This window comes from Podarcis gaigeae, assembly GCF_964106915.1.
Source record: "Podarcis gaigeae genome assembly, chromosome: 2".
Lineage (NCBI taxonomy): Eukaryota > Metazoa > Chordata > Lepidosauria > Squamata > Lacertidae > Podarcis > Podarcis gaigeae.
This window is the reverse complement of record NC_139679.1, coordinates 56,091,183-56,115,780: the sequence shown is the minus strand read 5'-3', so window position 1 is coordinate 56,115,780 and position 24,598 is coordinate 56,091,183. Positions and strand designations below refer to the sequence as shown.

The following is a 24,598-nucleotide window of genomic DNA, read 5'->3' as shown; positions in this document are numbered from 1 at the left end:
CCTAAATGAGCAACATACACATTTATTTTATAAAATTCACATACCACTTGATTGTATGTGGAACCTCTAAACGGTCTACATCATCTAACCTCCATCTGAAAATGGGAGTACAAAAATTAATTCTAATGAAGCAGGTATGCTACTGGTCTACTTCTAAGTATGATCAGCCTGTTATATCAACCATAATCTCCTGCAATGCTTCAAGGGTGATTTTTTTTAATTCTGTTATCAGATTTTAGGACACTAGGAAACCCTGCCCCTCTGCCAACTTATGTACCCTCCCCTGACAGGCTGCACACCTGCAACCTAAGATTTCTCTTGTATGGAAGGTGCTACTGCTCTTCCTGCTTCAAGCCCCTCCTGGTTCGAGGAGGCAGTGGGGCAGGGGACGGTGGGGAGTCTACTGACCCATCTGTCTGCTGAACAGCCTCTTCTTCTTCCACCACATCCACTGCACCTTCCTCCATCTCAATCTGCCTTAACTATCCTTCTTTCCCTGGTTCCTGTATTGTGGGCGATGTCATATCCCATAAATCTCGTCCCTTTTTCTGGTTCCCTCCCCTGGTCCCATCACACACTCTTCAGAGCCCTGCCAGTCCATGCCAATTTACTACTTTTCAAACAAGGAAACCAACAGGTCTTTATTAATGAAGACCAGTTATATAGAACTTGCTTAGGAGATCACTCTCTTACTAAAAGATAGCCCACAGGAATCTTAGACATTGCACATTCTCTGTGCAAGTATATAGAATGCATTTAATATAAAACTACTGTCTACTTGTGTTACCACAAATATTTAAAGGTCTAACAAGTATAAATGGGTATAATTATTATCATGGTGTGATTTAGTTTTATTAAAGCATCAGCTGGGCAGCATGTTTATACACAATGCCCTTCTTTGCAAGATGCCAGGAGGGATGCTTTTAAACTACAGAAATTCATACCAGTAGTCAAAAGCAGAAGCACAGTTTTTGACAAAATAATATGTCTTTGAAGAAAATACAAGGGTAGATCTCTTAGAGCAGCGGTTCTCAACCTGTGGGTCCGCAGATGTCGTTGGACTAAAACTCTCATCATCCCTGAGCTGGCCTTCCTAGCTAGGGGTGATGGGAGTTGTAGTTCAACAATATCTGTGTATCCACAGGTTGAGAAAGGCTGTCTTAGAGGAACAATTTCTTTCTAGTCCCCTTTTTCCTTGTCTACAAAAATCAGAACATTTGACTCATGCAAAGCCTTTCACAGAGTATTTTTACATTGCCCTGAACTGAACCACTAGTTCAATGTCCTTGACGTTTTGTCACACTGGGGCAATATTATGATTTGTGATCTCTATTGACCCAGAGATCTGCTGCATCTTTTCCTAATTATATTTTGCCATAGAGGCTAGTAGACCATATTATTTTCAGACTCAAATATTTCCAGGAAATACTTTGAAGTTTTCAGTCACTAGTCTAGATTAGAGGGATTAGCATATTAAAGGGAGAGGATCAAGTGGGTGGGGTAAAGTTTGAAATAGGGAGTTGGAGTCAAATCCCCCCCAAAAAACTATTCCAAGGTTATTCTATAAGGTTACTAAAATTTGTATGAGGTGAGGATAATGGTTTTCTGCTGAGGTCCTCCACATCCAAAGCATTTGGAAACCCACTGAACTTTTATTGAGGAAAGTGAACAAACAGTGTAGCATGCTGTTGGTTTTGGAGAGCCTAATGCAGAAGATACAGGATGGTTTCCAATTATGTCTCTCTAGTGACAGAATGCTCTTCGATCCTGGTTGGGATTCCATTAGAAAAAACAAAGGGTGAGGCTAGTTTCCCCTTCCTTCTGCAACCACCTTGGAAGGCCCCAAAATTTGTCCCAGTGGAACAGCATGGTGAAGGGGGACTGCAAAAGGAAATAACATTATGCTAGCTGTGTTTGAGACTCCCATTGCTCTAGGCACATTCTACAAGACGGCAATTCATTAGCGCAAGCAGTTTCTGAGCTCCGAGTGCAGTACTGCGCCTAAGATTTCAGATTAAAACTGCAGAGTGGAAGGAACAGAGGACCTTTTTCTGCCTCCCCACTTCCACCTGTTCTCTGAAGACTGGAGAAGAGACCCTCTCAAGAATATTAGGGGGGTGGGCAGGGGAAGGACTAGACCACAAGAAAAATGAAGATAATATTTTAGCTGCAGTTCATTCATTTTCAGCTTTGCATTCTAGTTATAAAAAAGTGCACCCAGATATTCCGTTGTGCCCATAACCTAGGTTTAAGGTACCATTTAGCTCCTAACTTTCATATCTCAGTTTCTAACACTGCCTGCTAGCAGAAGGACATAATTGGATACAAACCCTTAGATAAAGTTAAAACAATACAACGTTTGTGCTAAGGCCGTCAAGAAATTCCTCATTCTATCCTAAAAGCAAAATAACCTTTGTTCGCCTCAGACCTTATACAATCCCTTTAAGACTAATCTAGCTTTAAGAACACACAAGCACGTACAATTATGCCTGGTTTGTGTCAAATTTTGCTAAAAGGCACAGTCTTTGAAGTAATGACTTAGAATCAAAGGTATGATGATTCTGTTGTACCACTAATTTTAAGTTTCATCTCAGAAATATTTAAAAAATGTCAAATTGATAAACGATAAAGCCTGTGGGTAAAGAACAAAGCAAACCATGCTACTAGGCTTAGCTCCTTGTTTCGGTAAGCTCTTATTAAAACCTGTGGTTAAATGCATGTTTTTAGAGGGATTAACACAGGAACAAAATTTATGGCTGTGCTTTTAGCGCAATGGTAAATTATGTGAATATGTATTCCTTGTAAAACTCCTGTCCTGCTTATACCCACAAATAGCATTTCATCATGAAGGGTTCCACACTCAAATACACCAAATGTTTTTAATTTATGCAAGCATTTATTTACAAGTTGTTGCACCTTCCTTCAGGCACAAGCTCTCAGGGTGGCTTACAAAGTTAAACAAAAATGGTAACAAGTTTTTAAAAATCAAAATATAAGCAATGATGTAAAACAGTATATAACAGAGGAGCAGTAAAGCACAAGATAAAACCAAATAAAGTAAAATATAGAAACAACAACAAAAGCAGCAATATAAGAATTTAAAGCGCTGGAAGTTCTGGAAAAAATCAAAAGGTCTTTATCAGGCTTCCTCAACCTTGGCACTCCAGATGTTTTTAGCCTACAACTCCCATGATCCCTAACTAGAAGGACCAGTGGTCAGGGATGCTGGGAATTGTAGTCTCAAAACATCTGGAGGGCCAAGGTAGAAGAAGCCTGGTCTATATTCTGGTGCTGAAAAGCCAAAGCTAATACCAGGCCAGCCTCCCTGGGAACATCAACTGGCATATGGAGTGTTCCAACTAAGAAGGTTTTTTCTCTGGTCACCCCAACTTTTGAAGGTGGTGGGGGACGACGACACAGAGAAGGTCATAAGGAATATAACACTTGGGGACATCCTTCCCAAAGCTGGTCCTTCAGATACTTAGGTCCCAAGCCTTATTTATTTCATAAGATTTATGCACTGCTTAATTGTAAAAAGAGAAAGAAACAAACTTTAAAGAATTTTATGGAGTCAATTTTATTGCCAATTTACCAATTTCCTGTGGACCAAACGTACCTTATGCTGCTCCGAACTAATGTTTTGAGAATCGAAAAATAGTACTTGTACCACAATTGCTGCTTAAGTAACCTCAACCATGTGCCACAGTTTTGTTTTGTTTTTCAAAGTCCGTTATGTCATCATCCGGGGGACGCAGGTGGCGCTGTGGGTTAAAGCCTCAGCGCCTAGGACTTGCCGATCGAAAGGTCGGTGGTTCGAATCCCTGCGGCGGGGTGCGCTCCCGCTGCTCGGTCCCAGGGCCTGCCAACCTAGCAGTTCGAAAGCACCTCCGGGTGCAAGTAGATAAATAGGGACCGCTTACCAGCAGGAAGGTAAACGGCGTTTCCGTGTGCGGCTCTGGCTCGCCAGATGCAGCTTTGTCACGCTGGCCACGTGACCCGGAAGTGTCTCCGGACAGCGCTGGCCCCTGGCCTCTTGAGTGAGATGGGCTCACAACCCCAGAGTCTGTCAAGACTGGCCCGTACGGGCAGGGGTACCTTTACCTTTACCTTTTATGTCATCATCCAAACAAAATATGTAACTAATTGAAATTCAAAAAGACCAAGTCCTCAAAATGTAAGGATTTTCTTGCTGGATTAAATTATGGTTCACATAGTCCAGCATTCTGATTCCAACAGCAGTGCAATACCACTGGAGAAACTCGCAAACAGGATGCAAAAAAGATGAAGGCCATTCCCCATTGTTTGTCCCTGGCATCTGGAACTAGTGTTCTCTAACTCTTGGGTGCAATGTTTCAGAATCAGGGGTGAGGGTTGGGACTGTAACTAGAAGGGTGTGTGTGAAAACCCCTGCATACAGCCCTACTGCATTCAAGTTTTAGTATGTTCAAGAAAGTCAACTCTTACATCCTTCTAAACACAAATGCACAATTTCTGGCTAGCCTAAGCTGCAGGTCAAAACTATCTCTATGTTCCTGCCCCTTCTAACTTGTCTGGTGCTCAAAGAGGGGGTTCAGAGCACCACTTTGTCAAGGAGCAACTTAAGAAGCTCCTTACCACTTGGTGCTATTATGGTGAAGGTTCTCCAGAGAGCCAGTGTGGTGTAGTGGTTAAGAGTGGTAGTCTCGTAATCTGGGGAACCGGGTTCGCGTCTCTGCTCCTCCACATGCAGCTGCTGGGTGACCTTGGGCCAGTCACGCTTCTCTGAAGTCTCTCAGCCCCACTCACCTCACAGAGTGTTTGTTGTGGGGGAGGAAGGGAAAGGAGATTGTTAGCCGCTTTGAGACTCCTTAAAGGGAGTGAAAGGCGAGATATCAAATCCAATCCAAACCTTGGCCTTGTGGTTACTGAACCACCTCCCAAGTTCACCAACTACGCATCATTGTTATCATTTCTATATGCTTGGTTGGTATACAGTATAAAGAAGAGGCCATGCTACTAACCTACATATTTTGGTGGTGTGATATTCACAAGTGTTTCTATAAAACGGATTATCTGAAAATAAACTAATCACATCCACATGTATGGTAGACTTCACACACATTGCAAAAAACATGATGTTGATAATGGCAGGTATGTGTGCATCTCAACACATAATTCAAAATACAAGATATATTATCATTTCTGTATGCAACAATATATAATATACTGTTATAGCAAACAGAATTTGAGAAACATTTCTCACATTTAATGGATTTGTAATTGACTAAACTGTCAAATTAAATGGAATGGATGCTCATATATTTTCCGCACACATACATAATAATTATGATGAAATCTTAAATTACATCCTGATTTAAGCAAAATATAAACTGATTTTAAATGTTTTATATATGTTTTATTGTATTTTTACTTATACTGTTTTACTCATATTGTTTTGCTGCTTTGTTGTTTGCTGCCCTGTTGTTGTTTGTTGCCTTTCTTCCTTTGGAAGAAAACGTGGGATTAAATTTAATGTTGTTGTTTTTTAAGTGTGGGATATATTTTTGTGGTTGGTTTTTAGTGTAGTTGTTTATGTTTGTCATTTAAGAGTTTTTTTTAAGATAAAAAGTAGTTCGGTGAATTTATAAAATAAAAATATTTTCTTATGTCATAACTGGAACTGTAGGAGGAGACTGAATAAGTTTTTTTATTTTAAGAAACCATGATCCAGAGGGAGGGTAGGGGAAAGAGAAAGACTTTTTTTTTTTAGCAGACAAAATATGTTGCACCAGGGTAAGGTATACTTTTAAAGGTGTAGCAGATCAAGAGTTTTGACTTAGAATAGCAAATTATCAGAGCATACATTGTATAATTGATACATTTAGCCGTAATTGAGATTTTTGCATGCATGACAAAGCAACTATAACCAAAGCAAAAGAGCTTCTTTCTTGGAACCACCTTAAAGACTCGGTTAAAAAAAAGACAAAGACATTTTTCTAACCCAAAGTACAAGTCACAAGTTTCAGGATAGTTGCATGCCAGCTGGCACAAATCTTATTTACAAGCTCACTTGCTGTCCAGCGATGGATCCACAAACTACATGTCCAAGATTCTACGGCGTGTAAAAGCCACTCATTTTAATAAGTCAGGAAATTATTTTGACTTTCTAAAAATTAATGCACTGAAGAAGAATGTCACAGTTTGCTAGAAAGTGAACATATGCAGGCCCTCTAAGATGTTGAGCAAATTGCTGTCGTGTTCTGAACAGTATACTATTGAAACACAAGAACTTTAATAAAAGTTATCCATGTGCAAAAGTTACTTGTCTGAAGAAAATTAAAGGACTGAGGAATTAACTCACATCTGTAAAAGATCTTATCCGATTCCCATATGCTTGCAAAACTAACTTTATATTAAAGTAGAAATTTAATGGCAGGTGTTGTTATGCATGTTGTTTGGTCTTGGCTAGAACAAAAACAGCAAAGATGGACAGAACAGCGAAAGCAGATGCCACCACCTTTCTTTTATAATCTGATCAATCTGAAGTAAGGGTCATATGAATTTCCAAAAAGTGTTGTTCACAGAACAAATTCGTAGACTGCGCTTGTTACTATTATCCCATTTGGTAATCCACAATGTTTAACCATAGCAGACCATAACCTCATTGCTTGCATTGATGAAACTATAAATTCTCTTACCTGGTTGGAAAGGGAAGAAAAAAAGGGTTGCGATTTTGAACTGGGTCACTGGCCTGATCCAGCAGGGCTTTTCTTACACTCTTATGCTCCTTAACCAGGCACCTTTATCATTGCTAATCAAACCAAACAAAAACCGGTATGTCGTGACAAAATTCTATTCCTCAGAACAGCCATTTTCATGCAGAACTGAAGAAAACATCACAGACTAAAAAAAGGTATGTTTTAGTATGCCTCAGACTCTCTGAAGCGATACACACTTTCAAAATGAAGATGCAAATTTAGAGATGTTTATGCCCATGACAATGCACTCATGTATATAGAAAAAAACTGTTCTAGAAGAATGATTTGATGTAGGACAGTTTCCTGTGGCTGACTCAACTTTATTGATCAACATGTCCTAAGACTGGCCTTTGAGAAGTGACGGGTGTAACACCTTTTTTAAAAAAAGGATACAGAGAGATTCAAGGAGATTACAGACAGATTGGCTGAAAGCCTGTTCCAGGTAAATTGGTGCAAAGCACTGATTAAAGATACTAAGTTTGCTGAGGAATAATCAACATTGCTTCTGCAAACGTAGGTCCTATCTCATGAAACCTTTAGAATTTTTGCACGTGCTGCAAGGCATGGTGATCCAGTAGATGTTGTTTAATTGGACTTTCAAAAAGCTTTTGACAAAGTCTCTTACCAAATACTCCTACACAAACTTATGAGTAATAGAGTAAGAGAAGAACAGGAAGGAGAGTGGAAGAACTGTGCGAACATTATTCTCACAATGGAGGGATTTAGTTAGTTAGGTCCACAAAGCATCTGGACTGGAAACAATACTTTTTAAATTTGTTTAAACCTCAGTCAAATAAAAGGATGTAATTTTCTTTGTATAAACAAGGTAGGTACTATAGATGGGAAAAAATGTCCTATCCGTCCCTCACCTCCCCACCTCAATTTTAAACAGTATGATATTGCCAGTATGATATTCAACAATTGTGTCTCCTCATGAACACCTTGGATTGTAACATTATGTTTTGTTTGGAAAGGTGAGCTAGTAAAGGTCTGGCAAACCAGGACAAAGGTGCCTTGGAAGTTTCCCACAAAACGCATCTATTGAAATGGACAAAGACTCCACCCCCTTCCATACCAGGACGGGATTCCAAATATCCCCACCAGCCAATATTTGTGCTGGACCATCCACCTCATGTCATGATGACAGCAGCTGATTAATGGTGAAAGCAAGTGGTGGTTATAAGGAATACCCTAGTGCACCTGATCCCAGCAGGACTCTATCAGTGCTGATTAGCTCCGGATTGTTCCTGTATATCTGTGTCTGCATCTGTCCTACACCTGATGTGTTTGGAAGGTGGGCATGATTTGGGTGGGCCAAATTAGAAGCAGCGGGCCTAATTCTTTTCGATAAGCAGAAACCAGGACCATAGGATTTTTTGTGCACCTAGAAATCTCTGTTTCATGACCACACTACTCTTTTGTGAATCTTTGTAACTGCCCCAGAACTAAGTGGGACGCCAGAATATCAAAGTCATACTTGTCCTCCCCAGGATTTCCCCTGCACGTTTTTTGTTAGCCAAATTGTCTGCCAGCAAAACTAAACATTTATAGACCCTGGCTAGATGTCCATTCTTAAATCTCTGAATCTCTTAATTCCAGGTGGTTCTAAATGTACACCCTGCAAAGACAGACTCAACCTGACTAACCCTGGTCTCCCATCTGACTGTTCTTTGTCCACATCCCTACTCTGGATTATGTCTAGTAAAGTATTGGCGTGGCTGAGGAATATCTATTATTTTTACCTTCTTTCTGGATATTACCCCAATGTTAGGAATCTTCATTCTCACTTCCAGTGTTTCACACAGCATGTAACAAAGAAACGTTCTGTGTCTTACACTTCAGACTGCTTCTGAAGCCAAGCAGATCACTACACAGCCTCTGTGGCTGGCAGCCATTTTTACTAATCCTCTGCTCTCCCCCCCCCCCCCAATCTCTGGAACAGTCTTAACAGTTAACTATTAAAGTGACATTGTTATACAGTGGTACCTCTGGATGCGAATGGGATCCGTTCTGGAGCCCTGTTCGCATCTTGAAGCGAATGCAACCCGCAACTGCGCGTTGCGATTCACCACTTCCGCGGATGCACGTGACATCATTTTGAGCGTCTGCGCATGCGCTCCATTACTTTTGGTCGCTGCGGAGCGTAACCTGAAAACGCTCAACCTGAAGCACATTTAACCTGAGGTATGACTGTAATGTACTTTCTCAATAAACCTCAATTTCTGAAATGGCTGTGACTGTATCTCTCTTGCTCTGCAGTGTATCTTGTGAAGGCATTTTGCTACTTCGACTAAACAATCTGAAGTTACTCAGTCTGCTGTAAATGAAAGCCAGGATTGGAGTGAGAAACTGCTCCTCTAGCATATCTGAGCTAAATTCTCTCAAACTATTCATATTTTGGAATGGCTTATTCCCTAAACGCAGAGAAATAGTTCGCAGATGTGTAGACACATGTTCTGAGTAAGTGTAGTAACAGTGAGTAATGAGCGTAACTCTTCTGGAACAACCCTGCCCATATGAAGCAGAAAACAAACAATATATTTGGGGAATCTTCACCTCTTGCATTTTATGCAGGATGGTAATGCCGATCAGTTAATTCAAATCTATGCAATATACCATAGTAGGTGAACAGATCAAGATCTAAATAGTGAAATGAAACACAGTGGAGTAGTAGACGATTGTCTCACACTTACTCTGTACTTGATGATGCTGTCAGCAAATAATAACTTTTGTGGGCGAATGAGCCAATATGTTGTCTCATGCTACATATAGAAATTTCACATTCCCTCAAACACAGAGCTTCTTTGATCATCTTTAAGCCAGTATCATCTCCAAATCTAAGTTTTAACTTTGAACTATGGATATTACCTATGAAAGAATGACCAGAAGACAGAGGCTTAGTTGCACACTTTCTCCCTTAGAAATTGCTTGGCAGTTTAACTGGCACATTTGCCAACAGAATGGGTTTGAAATTCTGAGAATTAAAACAAGTGTGCATAATCCAGCAAAATGTTACTCATTAATTGCCTCAATCAAATGCAACGGTCAACTGCAGCTATGCCCCACCCCATTGCCTTGACTGTGAGTCAGTCAAAATTTTGCTGGCTTGTACTCAATGTCACTGATTTCTTCCTCCTTCCTGCAAAAATGTTTCTTATCCTTCTCAGTGCTTAAACATACCAAGGCAACGGGTAACAGAATAATTTTCCAATCTCTACCTAAGTGACTGGCATTTTGCTTCACACCTTGCAGGAGATTTCCTTCAAATCTCAAACCATTTCCAATCATACTATTTTTGTACACCTCTGAAATTTCTCCCTATGCAAGTAGCCTATGTCTATGCAAGAAGCATAACTCAACGCTAGAAATGTTGTTGGCGCCTGTCTGCTCCAGAGACATTGCAGTAAGCACTCTGGGGGTGAAGTCAAACCACTGTGTTAGCAGTATCAAAGTGACCTCCCTAGGGCATACGCCTGGGCAGTGTGTATGGAGGTCCTGGGCTACTCAGATGACCTTGGCCTTGCTGATGTGGTCCAAAGGAAAGCAGAGCAATACATTTGGCAGGAGCTGCCAGAAGGAGGCTGCGATGGACAGCAGAGCCAGACCAGAGTCTGGTGATGAAATTCCTCAAAATCTCACCAGAGTGCTGGAGCCTAGCTCTGATTGGCTCCCAAGACAGCTGGCTAGAGGGGGTGGAGCAAAACTTTGGAGAGGGAGAAAAAGAGAAGCAGTTTCTGAGTTTTTAGACAGGGATAGAAAAGGGAAAGAGCTGGAGTTAGAGTTTAGTTTGAGAGATAAGGCTTGATTTGAGATGGGAGACAGTGCGATTACGATAGGGTTTGTCTGAGAGAATTGGTTCTGATTTCAGATGAATATCTTCTCTGAATAAATGATCTATAGCAAGAGGAAGAGAGCCTTGCAGCTGAGATAGGAAGACCGGGTTGAATGTCTGGGGAAGGTATGCAGACATGAGTTAACTGTAGAGCCGAATCTGAGTCAAGGGAAGTATGAAGATGTTGGAATACAAATTACCTGGGTTTCATTCCAATCAGGAGGGGAGAGTTGTTCTAGGAAAGGCAACTCCCAAGCCAGTAACAAGAGGTGAGGTCTGTTATACCTATTGAAATACTTTAGGAGCGGGTTTGTTAAGAGAGTGGGTAACTGACAAAGAGTGCCCCTCGCTCATAAACCAAAGTATTAAGATGGGAAAGAAGCTGTGCTGTGTCAGAAGTATTTAACTAACACCTGTCATAATAACTAAGTAAAGGAATGAGAGTGAAGTAACCGAAATTGAGTTAAGCATTTTACCACCTATTCTAGAAACCTGAACATCTACCTGAAGTTTAACAACTGATTTTTAGCAACTGAAGTTTAAGAAAAGCTGTGCACATACTACTGTGTTTAAGCCTGTGACATCTTCATATTTGGGTTTAAGTAATAAACTGATTTCTACCTGAAAGAACGCATCTCCTGACCCAACTTTGTTCCACTTTTGTAAATACTTTTCTTCATTGATCAACTCCTGAGACTCCCTGAATCGAAGTTTACCTCCCACAAGATAGCCTGTGGTAAATTGTATAAATTGGCTTAATTGGTGTACTGTGTGGTGGGTCCACTATATTTAATCTGAGGGCAGTTACAGGGTTGAGTCTGCTACAGAGACATACAAGGCGCCATCGAACCATCTTAGGAACTCCACTGCAGATTTGTGTAAACTTTGCTTCTTAGTCTTATATTCTCCTGAAGATCTCTCACAAGGCAGCAGAGGTTTAGGATCAGTTTCTTCCTTCTCCTAGATGAGCTACCCATTTGGCCCTCACTTCCCTTGCAGTGGTGTCCAAACTTTTTTCAAAGAGGGCCAGATTTGATGAAGTGAAGGGCCGTGGGGACCGACCAAAGTTGTTGACTCTTTTTAAGGGTTGGAGTTGTTGAGCTTCTTTTAGGATTGAAATTGTTTTGTTGAGGGTTTATTAGGATTTTACCCCAGGAAATAAACTGCCACAGGGGCTGAACTAGGCCCCGAAATGGATTTTGGACATGCCTGCTCTACAGCATGTGCAGAAAGGTCTTCTTGGCTATTCGACCCACTATTGGTATCACCCCCACAATCTGCTGGAGCATGCAGGGGTTTGAGACCCATCGGCTACTCTCACCTGGTTTAATGTAAAATTAGTAAAAGAGAATTTTGCTCTCAGTGTATGAGAAACATGCTTGAAAGTCAATAAATCAATGGCTAGTGTCATGAAACATGTACCAACTTTTCACATCATTGTTAAAAAATATCAGAAAAAACTATTGACCAAATTTATACCTAACTCTGGGTGAACCAACACCCTACCCTCCTGATTGTATTCATGTACCCTTGTAATTGCTCAAATACCTATGCTTCAGAGAAACAGATTAGTAGATTGCTGATAAAAAGAGGCAGTGCTTTCTATTAGTTGTCATCAGAACAAGAACAATAACCCCAAATTATACTGTAGCCAGCTCCTACATATAAGACATACCTCACTTATTTCAAAGGTAGAGCCATGGTAGAGCCTACAGGATTAGGCTCTACAGGATTAGCCTACAGGATTAAGTACAGTGGTACCTCGGGTTACAAACACATTGGGTTACAGACATTTCAGGTTACAAACTCCGCTAATCCAGAAGTAGTACCTCGGGTTAAGAACTTTGCCCCAGGCTGAGAATGGCAATTGCGTGCTGGCAGTGGGGCAGCAGCGGGAGGCCCCATTAGCTAAAGCAGTACGTCAGGTTAAGAACGGTTTCCAATTAAGAACGGACCTCCAGAATGAATTAAGTTCATAACCAGAGGTACCACTGTATAAGTGTTTGATTAAATGGATTTGGAAAATCCAGTCACAATCTCCAAACGAAAATTATTAAATGCTTAGTTTTGACAGGCAAAATCCAGATACCAGAATGGTGCTCCCCATAGTAGAACAAATTGTTTTAGTTTGTCTTTACACAGGAACCACTCTAGTATCCAATACAAACCTTCAGATTAGTTGAAGCCATTTTCAGGCAGTTGTCATGTATAGAATACTAACTTGGGAAAACTTTGTGCCCCTTTCACATAGCAGTGCACATTCCATCTGCACTATTTTGTCTCTCTGCATTCCCTTATCCTTTTGTGAATTCCTGGCAAACAAAGTAGCACATCTAGAATACAACACAAATAAAAAGCTAAATGCAAATCTGTACATCCTAGGACTTCCATGAAATGATTTTCACCTGCTAAAACTAGGCAATACCAATCTGGTATTAAGCTTTGGGTATTAAATGGATATTAATGATACTGTTTTGAATATAAACATACGCACACACACATACACTTGCTTATTCTTCCTAAGTGGCATTGAATATTCTTCTCCTAACCCTGGTGCTCTTCCGTTATTTAGCCGCCAAAGTGGCTGGGGAAACCCAGCCAGATGGTCGTGGAACAACAACAACAACAAATAAATTATTATTATTATTATTATTATTATTATTATTATTATTATTATTAACTAATGGGGCTGATGGAAGTTGTGGTTAAACAACATCTGAATGACACTGGAATGGAAATGCATCTTGAATTTGAGTGTTCTATACAGCCCACTTCAGGCTTTATCATGCCATGGAGCAACATGGGTACAACACCAACAACTCTTAAAAGAGTTCAAATGGCTAACAACTGTCATGAAACCTACTACAGCAGTTACTCTTGTTGCTTTACCTACAAACTATGTAACAACTTCTCATAGGGCACTCATGTCTGTAATAGCCTTTGCAGTATCAAAAGACTGTTGTTTCTGCTAACAGATTTATTGTAGCATGCACACAGTCCACTAAATTTATATAATTCTTTTTTTAGGCTTTAAGGTGCCACAAGAGTCTTCATTTAGATTTAGTTATGGCTGCACTTTTATTTGGGAGCAAGACTTAATTCAGTAAGATGTGTATCGTGGGAGGCAAAGCTCCAGCAACTCTCAGGCTCATGCATGTTTCCTCCCCCTCCAGTACAACTGCAAAGAGGGCACTGGAAGCTTGTGTCCCAGTTTTAATTAACTGCAATTTGTTGTTTTGTGCAAAACCAACATGATGAAACTATGGTTTGTATGAAACAAGTCAATGTCAGACATTAGGTTAAGATTAGTTATTAACCATAGTCTAAAACACATTTTAGGGTTTAAACTGAACATTAAACTTCAGTTAATCAAAAAAACATACTGCAGTTCTCAGTCTCATCACAGCTGCAATGAAAGAGATAAGAAACAGTGTGAGACCCTAAGGGTTGTTGCGGTTTGTTTCTGCCTGAACTGGCCCAGTTTTACTTCTGAGAAAGCATGCATCTGATCAGGTTTCACAAGGGCTCCAAAATGAATCTGTCAAAGTGACTTTTACAAGAGAAATCAGATGTGCTTGGATAGGAAGTGAGAAGCATAATGACAGACTAGAATAACTATTTTTAAAAAATTAAACAATACATGGAGAAGCACGCGAGATATAAGAGCAGATATCAAATCATGAAATGTTAAGTCTAAATACTACATCACATGTGGCAGAAATCTACACAACTAGTAATTAGCAAGTTGGAGGTACCTTCAGAAATCTTTTAAAATGAAAGCTGTATTTGAAATTTTAAAAAGTATATTTAATAACAGACAGATTAGCTATATACTTCCACAATGATACTGGTTTATTCTTTCAGCAGACTGGCCTAGGTATGTTCCAAAATGCATATACAATCATTAATATATGCTGTATAGATCAGAAATGGGGAATCTGTGGTGTTCATATGAACTATAACTTCTATCATCTCTGACTACTAGCCATCCTTGCTCCAGGTGATGAGAACTGTACTCCAACAAACTCTGGAGAGCACTATCCTTGCTGCAGATCCTCATTCACGCACAATGTCAATCCACCATTTGAAGGCTTATTCTTTCCCCATTTCAATTATTTGCTTCCCATTTAGTACAAGCTATTTTTTGCCATTATTTTGCAAGCCATGGTTTTTTATTTGGTTTGTAATCCTACCGTATGGCTTTCCCATTTCAACAGACTAAAACCTTTAATATCATTCTTGCAACAATACACACAGAGATGAAATACAATTACTTAAACCTGAGACACTTCAGAATAGGAAAGAGGGGAAACTGGAAAATAACAGCCCCTCTATTGCCCCCTAGACATTCATATTTCTGCTGAAATTCAGTTAAAAAAGATGCTAAACCAATGTTTGCAGCAACTGTTGTTTAAAGGCCACAGCTTAGTCTAAATTAGCAGTACCCAACTGGTGCCTTTCAGATATTGTTGGGACTCCTTACTTCCATTAGTCCCAGTCAACATGGTGAATAGTCTAGCATAATGGAAGTTCAACTCCTGCGTCATCTGCAAGGCTCCATGTTGGCTACCCCTGGTCTAGAGCTACTATAGGTTTTCTCTTTCCATTTGCTTGGTGTCCCTTTTCTGTGGTGGAACTGCCTTTAAAGGCAGGCTTACTGTTAAAACAGTTGTTAATCTGGACATCACACCAAACCATAACTACAGCATCCTTAATGAGGGGTAGGCATGATGTCTGAAGTGTTTACATTTAAACCAATAAAATGCTCTGTAAGCTCTTAGGAATAAAACCATATTTAATATTTTCTTTTTAAATTTCCTAATATAGTATTATAACACAAACAAAATAGCTCTCCACCAAATATCAAATCAAACTGCCCCTAACTTACAGCCTTGCCAATGAAAATGTGTGAGCAGTTAGTTAAAGACTGCCACTCCAGTAGACTATATTCCTAACCATGTAAGCCTATACTAAAAAGGATATTCTATTAAATTTAATGTGATTTATTCCCAGGTAATTAGGACTTGGATTGCAACTGTATCATGCTGAAAAACGTGAAAGTATGAGTTACTAGCTCAATATGCACGTCCCACTTGAAAAACAAGTTATTCATCAAAACAGTGCTATTGATTTTGTAGAGCTCTTTAGTTCTTCTACCAATTGGAATAAACTACTAATTGGAATAAATGTCAACCAGTCAAGTACATTCACTGTTTCAACAATGTCCTACAAAAGAAACATTTTCATAATTTTACATAATTAATTTTCACTTTGTTCTAAAGGTTGTATTAGTCAAGAGTTCAGCTGTGCAGCATTAAATAGTATAACTATTGTTAGCTATGTCAATTTTATCGGAGTTAGATGGCCATGTCATGAGCAAATCCTAGTCAAAGTTTCTGGATGATGAAATATATTCCAGCCTAGAAACACTCCTGCCGTCCTAAATTAGTCAGCCTTTAAAGTGCCGTGAGGATCTTTGGCCTGGTTTGCATGTCACTTTAAATCATTAGGACTGAAGCAAGCAGGTAGTGTGCTGGTGTACGCTGCTCAAAAGTACCATGGTGCTCCACCACCACGTGGAAGAGGAAACAAACTAGAGGCTGAGCTGTCATTACGTACACTTTTTTCCTAGCAAACTGATGGTGAACCAATGTTCATACTTGAATCACTATCATGGTTTGTTAGGAGACAAACAAACAATGAGTGCTGGTTCACATATATAAGCCAGTCTTTGGTTCATTTCCTATTCCATGCAGGAAAGGAAGGAAGGAAGGAGCGCTATGGAGACCTGAGGAGCTTGCACAAGCAGTTTAACATTTTCTGAACAACGTATTTGTTGCTTGAACTATGTATACATTAGTGCTGCTTTCCTATAAACTACAGAACAATCTGAAATAAAAGCAATTTCTAAATACACCATTTAAATTAAATATCAGAAATACCGGTAGATTGGGATGGCTTAAAAAAGAAGTCAGCAATCATTGGCTTTCATATTTCAAAGCATAGCATTTCACAAGCAAGAATTTCAGACATGTCAGGCAATGCCATCAGTTGGATAAATATTACCACTAAACACCCCCCAAAAAACTCCTAGGTACAAGTTTACCATTTAATGCATATTTTATAGATTTTACATGGCATTCATGTTAAAATATATTGGAAAAATATATCTAATTCTCCCCTCCATATTCTTATCAAAAGGAATAACTCAAATCACAGTATCTACAGTATTTAAGTCTCATGAGTTTCTCACCCTGTTTCTTGAGTGACATTTACTGTAGTAACTGTATAAGTAACTTGATGATAAAAAGCAGCCTAGCAACAAGTCCCCTCTTCTTCAGAAGAAATTCCTCAAAAATGTTCCAAAAACATGCAGTACAAACTGTTGCTCATTATAATATCATAAAACAAAACATACTAGTTGCAAACATTGCATGTGAAGAGGTACAGTATGGTGTTCACAATGAGATTCCCTTTCCATCCCTGCAGCATGAATCGATGGACAAGACTGAAAATAGGACATTATAAGGAACAGGAGCTTGGTGCATGCCCCAGAATTCCTAGAATGTCTTACCGCTCCATGCATACCAGCATATGCACATCCAGGTGTAATAAGAGAAGTCCCAGATCAAATGCAAAATAAAAACCTGTGTACCATTTTGTAAAGTATGCATGCAGAACAAATCAAGATTTTCAGATAAGCCTTAAGGCAATTTCAATATGTAGGATATTTTTTTTAAGCAAGGTGCAGGCTTGAAATCACTTGAAATAAAAGCATAAATGAAAGTTTAAAATAAAAGGGAGAGAGGCAACAATGAAAAAAATGTAAGTTGCTATCACCACATTTCACATTTCTAGGTTCTGGATAAATTTTCTGTTCATACAGACTTGGAATGAAAGCATACTTTTAAAAAACTTCTGCTCCAAATATTTTCCACATTTAGCATTATCAAGAAAGACTACTCCATGTTTTTTTATCAACACAATAAAGTCTTCCTATGATTCATTTCTCAATGGTAACCAAAATGTAGATTGAAACATAATGTATTATCTTTTCTCTTTTAAATACTGTTGATCAAGGGGAAGGTGGAGGGGAATCCTACTTTGAACACTAGAGCTGAAAGTTTCATAGGCTGCAGTTACTACACCAAAGCAGGCACAACACAACATGATGGGAATTCACCAAGCTGTGCATGTTGCACACACCATTTTAATGAAATGTCAACTGTTCTGCTAGTTGTAGAAAGCCTTCTGCATGAACTATTTGTATTTAAGATCTATTTGTGCTTAACATTCCTATTTTAATATTTCCCTGACATATATTTTAAATCATGATTCATCCTTTACTGCTGATGGTCGTTTTATTTAATAAAAGTAATTTCTTTATTGCAATGTGTTAATTCATGCACACAAGCACGAGAAATTATTATTCTCTTTCTAACTACAGGAAGAGACAAAATGAACATTGCTGAAATAACTATCTTTGTAATAAGTTTAGAACAAAAACATCTCTTACCTTGAAAACCCATTAGAGAAGACAGGTCTGCCAGAATAATTCAAAGCCCCCATTGACGTAAGAGCATCATCCCCAGATCCCTGGCACCTATTCCAATTTTCTGAACCAGCAGGATGAGATGGAATGGCATTGAAAACTGGTTTCTGATCCTGCTGTTGAGTGACAGATGCTGTGTTCAAGTCATAGTGGTAGATTTGTCCTCCAGACGTGCTGACACCATGAACCGAAATAGCAGATGTCTTACTTCCAAGCATATTTGACCCAGAGAAGTTAGCCTGACAATAAACTGTGCCTATTTTCTCTTGCTTTATTACCCCAGGGGTGCACAGTTCAATAAAATCTTCTTTTTCAGTCTTCACTTGTGGCAACTTCACTGTGGAGCTGTGCAACAGATCCCCACACTCATTAATTTTAGGCTTAGTATCTGGTAAAATCGGAGGCTTGCAGTCCTCCATTTCAGTTCCCTCCAGGATAAAACTATCATCACCAAGAGGTGAAAGCAAGCTGCTGTCATCCAGCATGGGGTCCATTCTCCAAGGGCTCCCATTTGTTTCTTTTCCTGGAGACACTGGTGGCAAATCAAAATCCTGCAAAATATCAAAGGTGCTTTGGTCTTCAGGAAACAGCTTCAAGTTGCCACCATTAGTGCCAACCTGGCTTTGCACTAAAGCCCCTTGCCCTAAAGTGAGATCATGACTAGCCATGCTTGGGAACTCTTGTTCTAGAGACACATCCCCAGATGCAGTACCCTTTGAGCTTTCTGCCTGACTAGAGGATTTATTCAAACTTGCAATGCTTTCTTCCAGGAGCCTAAAATCCGTTTCTGCCGAAGAGAGACTGATTTGGCCCTGCTGAGGAAATCCAAGTTCGTTTCCCATCACTTTTGCCTCTGTCTCCCCCATATACAGTCCCATGGAGAGCGACACTGCTTTAGACAGATCTGGCTGCGGCACATTGCTTCCCAATCCCTTTGACAAGTCAGACACAGCAGGCGGTTGCTTGGAATCAGACTGAGAAGGGGTAGGCAAGGGAGACGTAGATGCAGGAGTCTTGGCAGTAGCTCCTCCCCTAAAGGATGGATGGAAGTCCATCACAATTCCTCCTTTGTCACGGAAGTGAGCACTTTTCCCTGCTTCCTCCCCTCCAGAGGACTTCAGTGATTCTTTGGGCTCCATTATTTTAATACTGGTTATAAAGAAAGAGAAATATTCACCATTAGCATAAAACTTGAATAGTGCAAATCCAAAGCCCTTGAAGCTCCAACACTGAAAGAACAGACACATATTCAAGAAAACGGTAGACATTAGATTAACACTTTCCAATACTGGAATGAATTTCTAACCCAATCCATCCAAAGGGCTGGAATTTTTCCAAGTTTTTCTCAATCTAGGTTATAGTAAAAACATATTAAACTAATAAAAATAACATCAACTCATCACAACCGGAACATACCAGTAATATTTGTCACTGATGCAATAAATATTGTTTACTACTGCATACATACTTGCAAAAAATCTATGTGACAACTTCCATTCCCATTCACTTAATACACCACCCAGGTTTTTCAATACTGCCTAATCTACTAACTTTGCCTGGGGCGGAAATTTCCAGGTGATACCAGTGACTTTCCAAATGTCTGTCTCTCTCCCACTTTCACCAGGTTTTTGTAAAAATACAATTTTAGAAATATGTTGTTCCACTTTAGTCCAAGGCCATGGTCAGTTTCAAATAGTAGATTGTAAAATGTAGACATGTATTTTTAAAAAGAAGCGTGTGGAGAAGAATACACACATTTAATCCTCTACATTTCATATTATTCCTGGAGAACGTAAAATAAAAAGTAGCCTATAGTGAAATCCTTACAAGATAGCGTAGAGGATAGTGAAATTCTTACAAGAAATGAGACAGACAGTTTCGTTTTAAATTTTAAACCTTCCATATCTTGTACCAACTTGTATGGAGAAAAAGCTAAAGTCGGCATATGTTGATGTATCTAAAAACTGCTGATGCTTGTGTAGAAATAATTGCATTCCCATCAATAATTGATCAGGAGGTCAAATTAGGACAAAAATGACCAGGTGTCAAAAGGACATTGAAGCCAACATGGAAAAAAGTTTACTCTTAAAGTAACAGAGAAATTTAACAATGTGTATTTAGTTTCTTTTAAATTCTCCTTTTCAGGGCATTGCATAGATTTCCCCAAAACACTGAAAGCTGTAAAAAGTGCTAAAAGGATAGGAAGCTTTCCTAACAGCTCTCTCCCAAGCCAAAACAAAAAGGCATAATGCAAAAGAGAAACAGCCTACTCTTGTCAAAAGTTGCATGAGACGCTTTTAAAAAAAAGGGCCATCGTGTAATTAAAAAAAGCACACAGTTGCATAGTTTTGAGGGAAAAAAGGGAAGGACAAGGGGAACAACTGGAGTTACCACATTTTCATAGGTTTCTCTTGCACAGACGCAAAAGCCATTAAATGATAGGCAACGCCAAAGGGGGAAAATCTATCACGATACAGCTCTTCTCCGCCCCGAGGAAATGTATCTAAGCACCTTCTTTCTGAGTTGAAATTCTCCTTTTCAAAAAGCAGATTTCGAAAAGAAAAGAAAAATGTGTTGGGACCTGTTGAGCATTTTGCCTGGCACGCCCACCAGCCCTTTGCTTCAAAAACTCCAACTCCGAGTTTTCGACGACTTCTTGGTTTCCAAACCCTTGGGCCCCCGTCAACTAAACAAAAAACACGACGGGAGGGGGGGTTGAGAGCCTTTCAAAATTAAAAAAAAAACCAAAACCTGATTCTCAACAACAGATGTTCATTTTTTAACACACACACACAAATCAACTGGAAGCAAGTTGGGCGAGGAGGGCAATAAATTATAGCACTTTTTATCATTAAACAAAATTTCATTTCTCAGAAAAGAGATACTATATTGGGCATATCATCCTTTTGGGATTGAAATTGGCCAGAGAAGGTTGTGAAATAGGATAGCGAACCAGTTTCCGCACCCCCCCTCCTCCCATCCCACGCACGCACACGCATATTGTGTGTGCGAGAGGGAGACACACATACACACGCACACCCCTTCTCTGACGTCCAAATTTAACGTGGACGACTTTAAAGTTGAGACGAGGCGCAGCGCTTCTCCCCCCCACCCCAATTTTCCTTTCCTCATCTCTCTCCAACCCCCCCCCCCAAAATATATCTGGCCTCGCGCCTCAGCAACAAATCGCCTGGTCTTAACGGCGGTGGGAAGCGGGTCGAAGGAGGGGGGCCGGTAAGGAGAAGCCGAAACGGGCAGACGTTACTGAGGAAGGGACGGAGGGGGGTGACCTCTACGGGGGGGGCAGGCCGCCGCCGCCGCCTTCTCCCTCCCTCCGTCGCCCTCCGCCTCCCTTCGAGGATCCTAAAAGTAGAAGCCATTCCTCGGCCCCCACCCGCCCCCGCCGCGTCTCGACAGCCAGCCAGCCAGACGGACATGGAGAAGAAGCCACCCCTTACCTTATCCAGTGGGGGCGCTGGGACTCCTCTAGCCGCCAACTTCCATGGCTCCGGCACCACAGAGCCAAGCGAATAAACAACTTGGAAGGCGCGGGGCGGAGGTGGGGGGGGGAGCGAGAGACTGGAAGGAAGGAGAGTTACGGGGCGACGGGATTGGGTGTGGGGCGGCGGCGAAAGCTGCCGCCCCTTTGCAGATGAGAATGCAGCCGCCCCCCTCCCTTCGCCCCACACACGCACACAGGCGCCAGAAGCAGCAGCAGAGGCGGCCCCCTCACCTGCTCCTCTTCTTCCCCCCCTTCTCTGTCTGTCTGTCACACACACTCTCCCCTGTCCCCCCTCAATTAATTAAAGCCCCACTTGGCGCGCCCCGCTGCCTCTCCTCCAGCCTCAGCCCCCTCTGCATCCCCGCCTTCCCCCTTCTGCACTTCACACCCACCCAGCGTCCCGCCCTCCCCCTTCTCCTTCTCCTCCCTTCCCCTCCTCTCCTCCCAGCCGCCGCACCGTCCGCGCTCCCCTCTACGGCTTTGCCCCAGCCACAAAATGGAGGACGGCGGCGCTAGCAGCAGAGGCTGCTGCCTCCTCCCCCTTCTCTCTCCCTCGCTCGCTCGCTCCCTCCGTCCCCTCCCCCTCCCCCGCCCCGCAGACATGCAAAGAGCGCGAGCGAGAGACGAAAGGGAAGCGGCGCTCGCGCCCGCCCGGCCGCTCGCGGGCGCAGCATAGCAGAGAGCGCGTGTCCAGGGAGGGAGGGAGCGCGCATTGCGGGGCAGCCGAGGGGGAACGGTGCAACCTGTTGACTGAGAGCGGCAACTGCAGCCCCGAACAAGGGCCTCCTTTTCGTTGCCGCCGCCGCCTCAGTCTCCTGCTTTTCGCAATCCCCCCTTTTGGCCACGGCGGCTGGCTTGCTCGCTCGCTTTCTCTCTTCCACCCTCCATTTACCTACCAATACTTTTCTTGCTCTTTTCCTTTGCTCGACCCTTCCTGTGCTTGCTATCCCCGCGTTTGGCGGAGAGGAAAAAAAGAGGAAGGAAAAAGAAAGTGGCGCTTGTTTTGCGACGCGCTCCTTTTCAGGCGTGTTTACTCGGAAGTAAGCCCCTCTCGTTTTGGCGGGGTTTACTCCCATGTAACTGCGCTGGGTGGCAGCCAGACGGCAGGTTTCAATTTGGAAACAAATTTCATTCAGCATAGTGCGATGTATACATATAATATATATAAATAGATATAGGTCCACCCTGTGTAGGATAGGTCTTCCTTTAGGAGAAGTGAAGGAGGGTTGCCCAGATTTGTGAGGAGCAAGCCAAATTCCACTTTCCAGGGAGATCCAGTGGAAAATTATGACCAAAGATAATGTCAAATGGTTCAAATTATATTTTCCTGCAGGTTAGAAAACACTTTCACATTTAGTAAAGGCAAAGGCTGCCACCCTAGGCACATTTTAATCAGGAGAAAGCCCCACTGGAAGATGGTGGGATTTACTTTATAGAAATGTGCCTATGGTTCGCACTTAAGGAGTAGCACCTGGCATTGTCACAACATATATCCCCAAAGTATCCACATTTTGAGAACTTCAAAGTTCAGTGCAGATTGGCTAAGTTTCTGTCAAGCTCCTCTTAGCATGGTAGCAACATGGAAAGGTTTTAGCTGAAGCTCCAGAATTAAGAGGAACTTTGTCAAATGGAGATAAATGGAAAGGAAGCCTTATGTGCTTCATCCCAAACTTCTGGGGTCTTAATAAATCTAATATCCGGGGTTGTGTAGCATTACATACATGACTTTTTGCCTGCCTGGCTGGAAATGTGTGTATTTCAATAAGATTGCTTACACAATGTGCTACCAGGAGAGCACAACTCAAAACAGTTTTGAGGGCTGCTGTTAATTCTATTCATTCAATAGGGCCACATCACTTGACTCCACAGAAAAGAAAATCTTTAATAAAAAAAAATTAAAAAGAAAAACGAAAAACATTTGTTAGAATTTTAACTGAAAAGCCCCTTCATGTACTGCCACGGGAAGGTGCTCCCCACAACTGAAGGGGAATAGGATCCCTTGATTGTAGCAACAGCAAACAAGGTTTCTGTTCTCTACTCATTTCTCACACTGAGGGTATCTCAGACACAGGTTAACTGGCTAACAGCAGGTTAGAAAACTGGTGCCAAATGCACTCTGCCTCAGAGGTGAGAAGCAATGCTGATGTGTCTGGTCTGTACCATTTCAGACTGCAAGTGGTGGTTCACATGGTTAAATGCTTTCCCATATTTATTTTGTGTTTAAATCCTTGAGGCTGAAACATTTATTTTGTGGGAGGATATTTATTTATTTATTTGTATGTATGTATGTAAGACCATTCAGACATACAAGCCCTCACCTACAAACTGAAACAGTACAGCCAAGACAGTGGTTTACTATCTCAATGAGAACAGGTCTCTTGTGATCAGGGGTGTAAGAAGGCACCATTTTCCATTCTGCTTATTTGTTGCTTGCACTCCACAGCAGTTTGTCTTCTGCCCCAAACTACATTATTTGTCTTTCCGCTGTTGGTGAAATTGCATAATTACATTGACATTGCTTTATTCCACCCCATTCATTTCCATACAAAGGAGACGCAATGCAAATAGGTGGAAACTGTATCATTTGCTGACTGAAAGCGGCAACAATAGTGAATACTGATCTGATTCGCTGGATTGATTTCCGGAGATGGGACAAATAAATGAGCATCAGCAGTTCTTGTTCCTGTTTCCACTTTCATTGGAATCTTCCAGCATTTTTTCTTGTGATCCAAGCATTCTTCTATACCCAGTTTTGAGTGATTATTCGATCTTAATAGAAAGAAACCCAAAACAGCTAGACAGACAGCAAATGCTTGGAATTCACCTAGGCCTTTAAAAAAGAAATCATCCGTAACATCCTTTACCACATGTATGCTAGAACTATGATGATTTCCTTACTGCTTCTGTTCTAGAATCTAGCTGTATGAAGGGGACTCGTGTTCATTCCACTCATGAAACTACAGTTACCAATATTC

General features: G+C 41.1%; 1 protein-coding gene across 3 annotated transcripts in view; it reads right to left on the bottom strand.

Annotated features, from left to right (window-relative positions):
- NR3C1 (nuclear receptor subfamily 3 group C member 1) overlaps window positions 1–22,177 on the bottom strand; it is a 52,477-nt gene extending 30,300 nt beyond the window's left edge. Inside the window, exons 1-3 of one of the 3 annotated variants that reach the window (XM_083728268.1) lie at window positions 21,580–22,177; window positions 20,703–20,807; window positions 18,086–19,270 (exon numbers count right to left, since the gene is read on the bottom strand). In XM_083728268.1, the coding sequence (XP_083584394.1) occupies window positions 18,086–19,270; window positions 20,703–20,713 (1,196 nt within the window). In that variant the 5' untranslated portion in view covers window positions 20,714–20,807; window positions 21,580–22,177. Of the gene's footprint in view, window positions 1–18,085; window positions 19,271–20,632; window positions 20,808–21,579 lie in introns of all 3 variants that reach the window. The other 2 variants (XM_083728270.1, XM_083728269.1) reach the window with 2 other exon arrangements.
- Window positions 22,178–24,598: the final 2,421 nt, after the last annotated feature.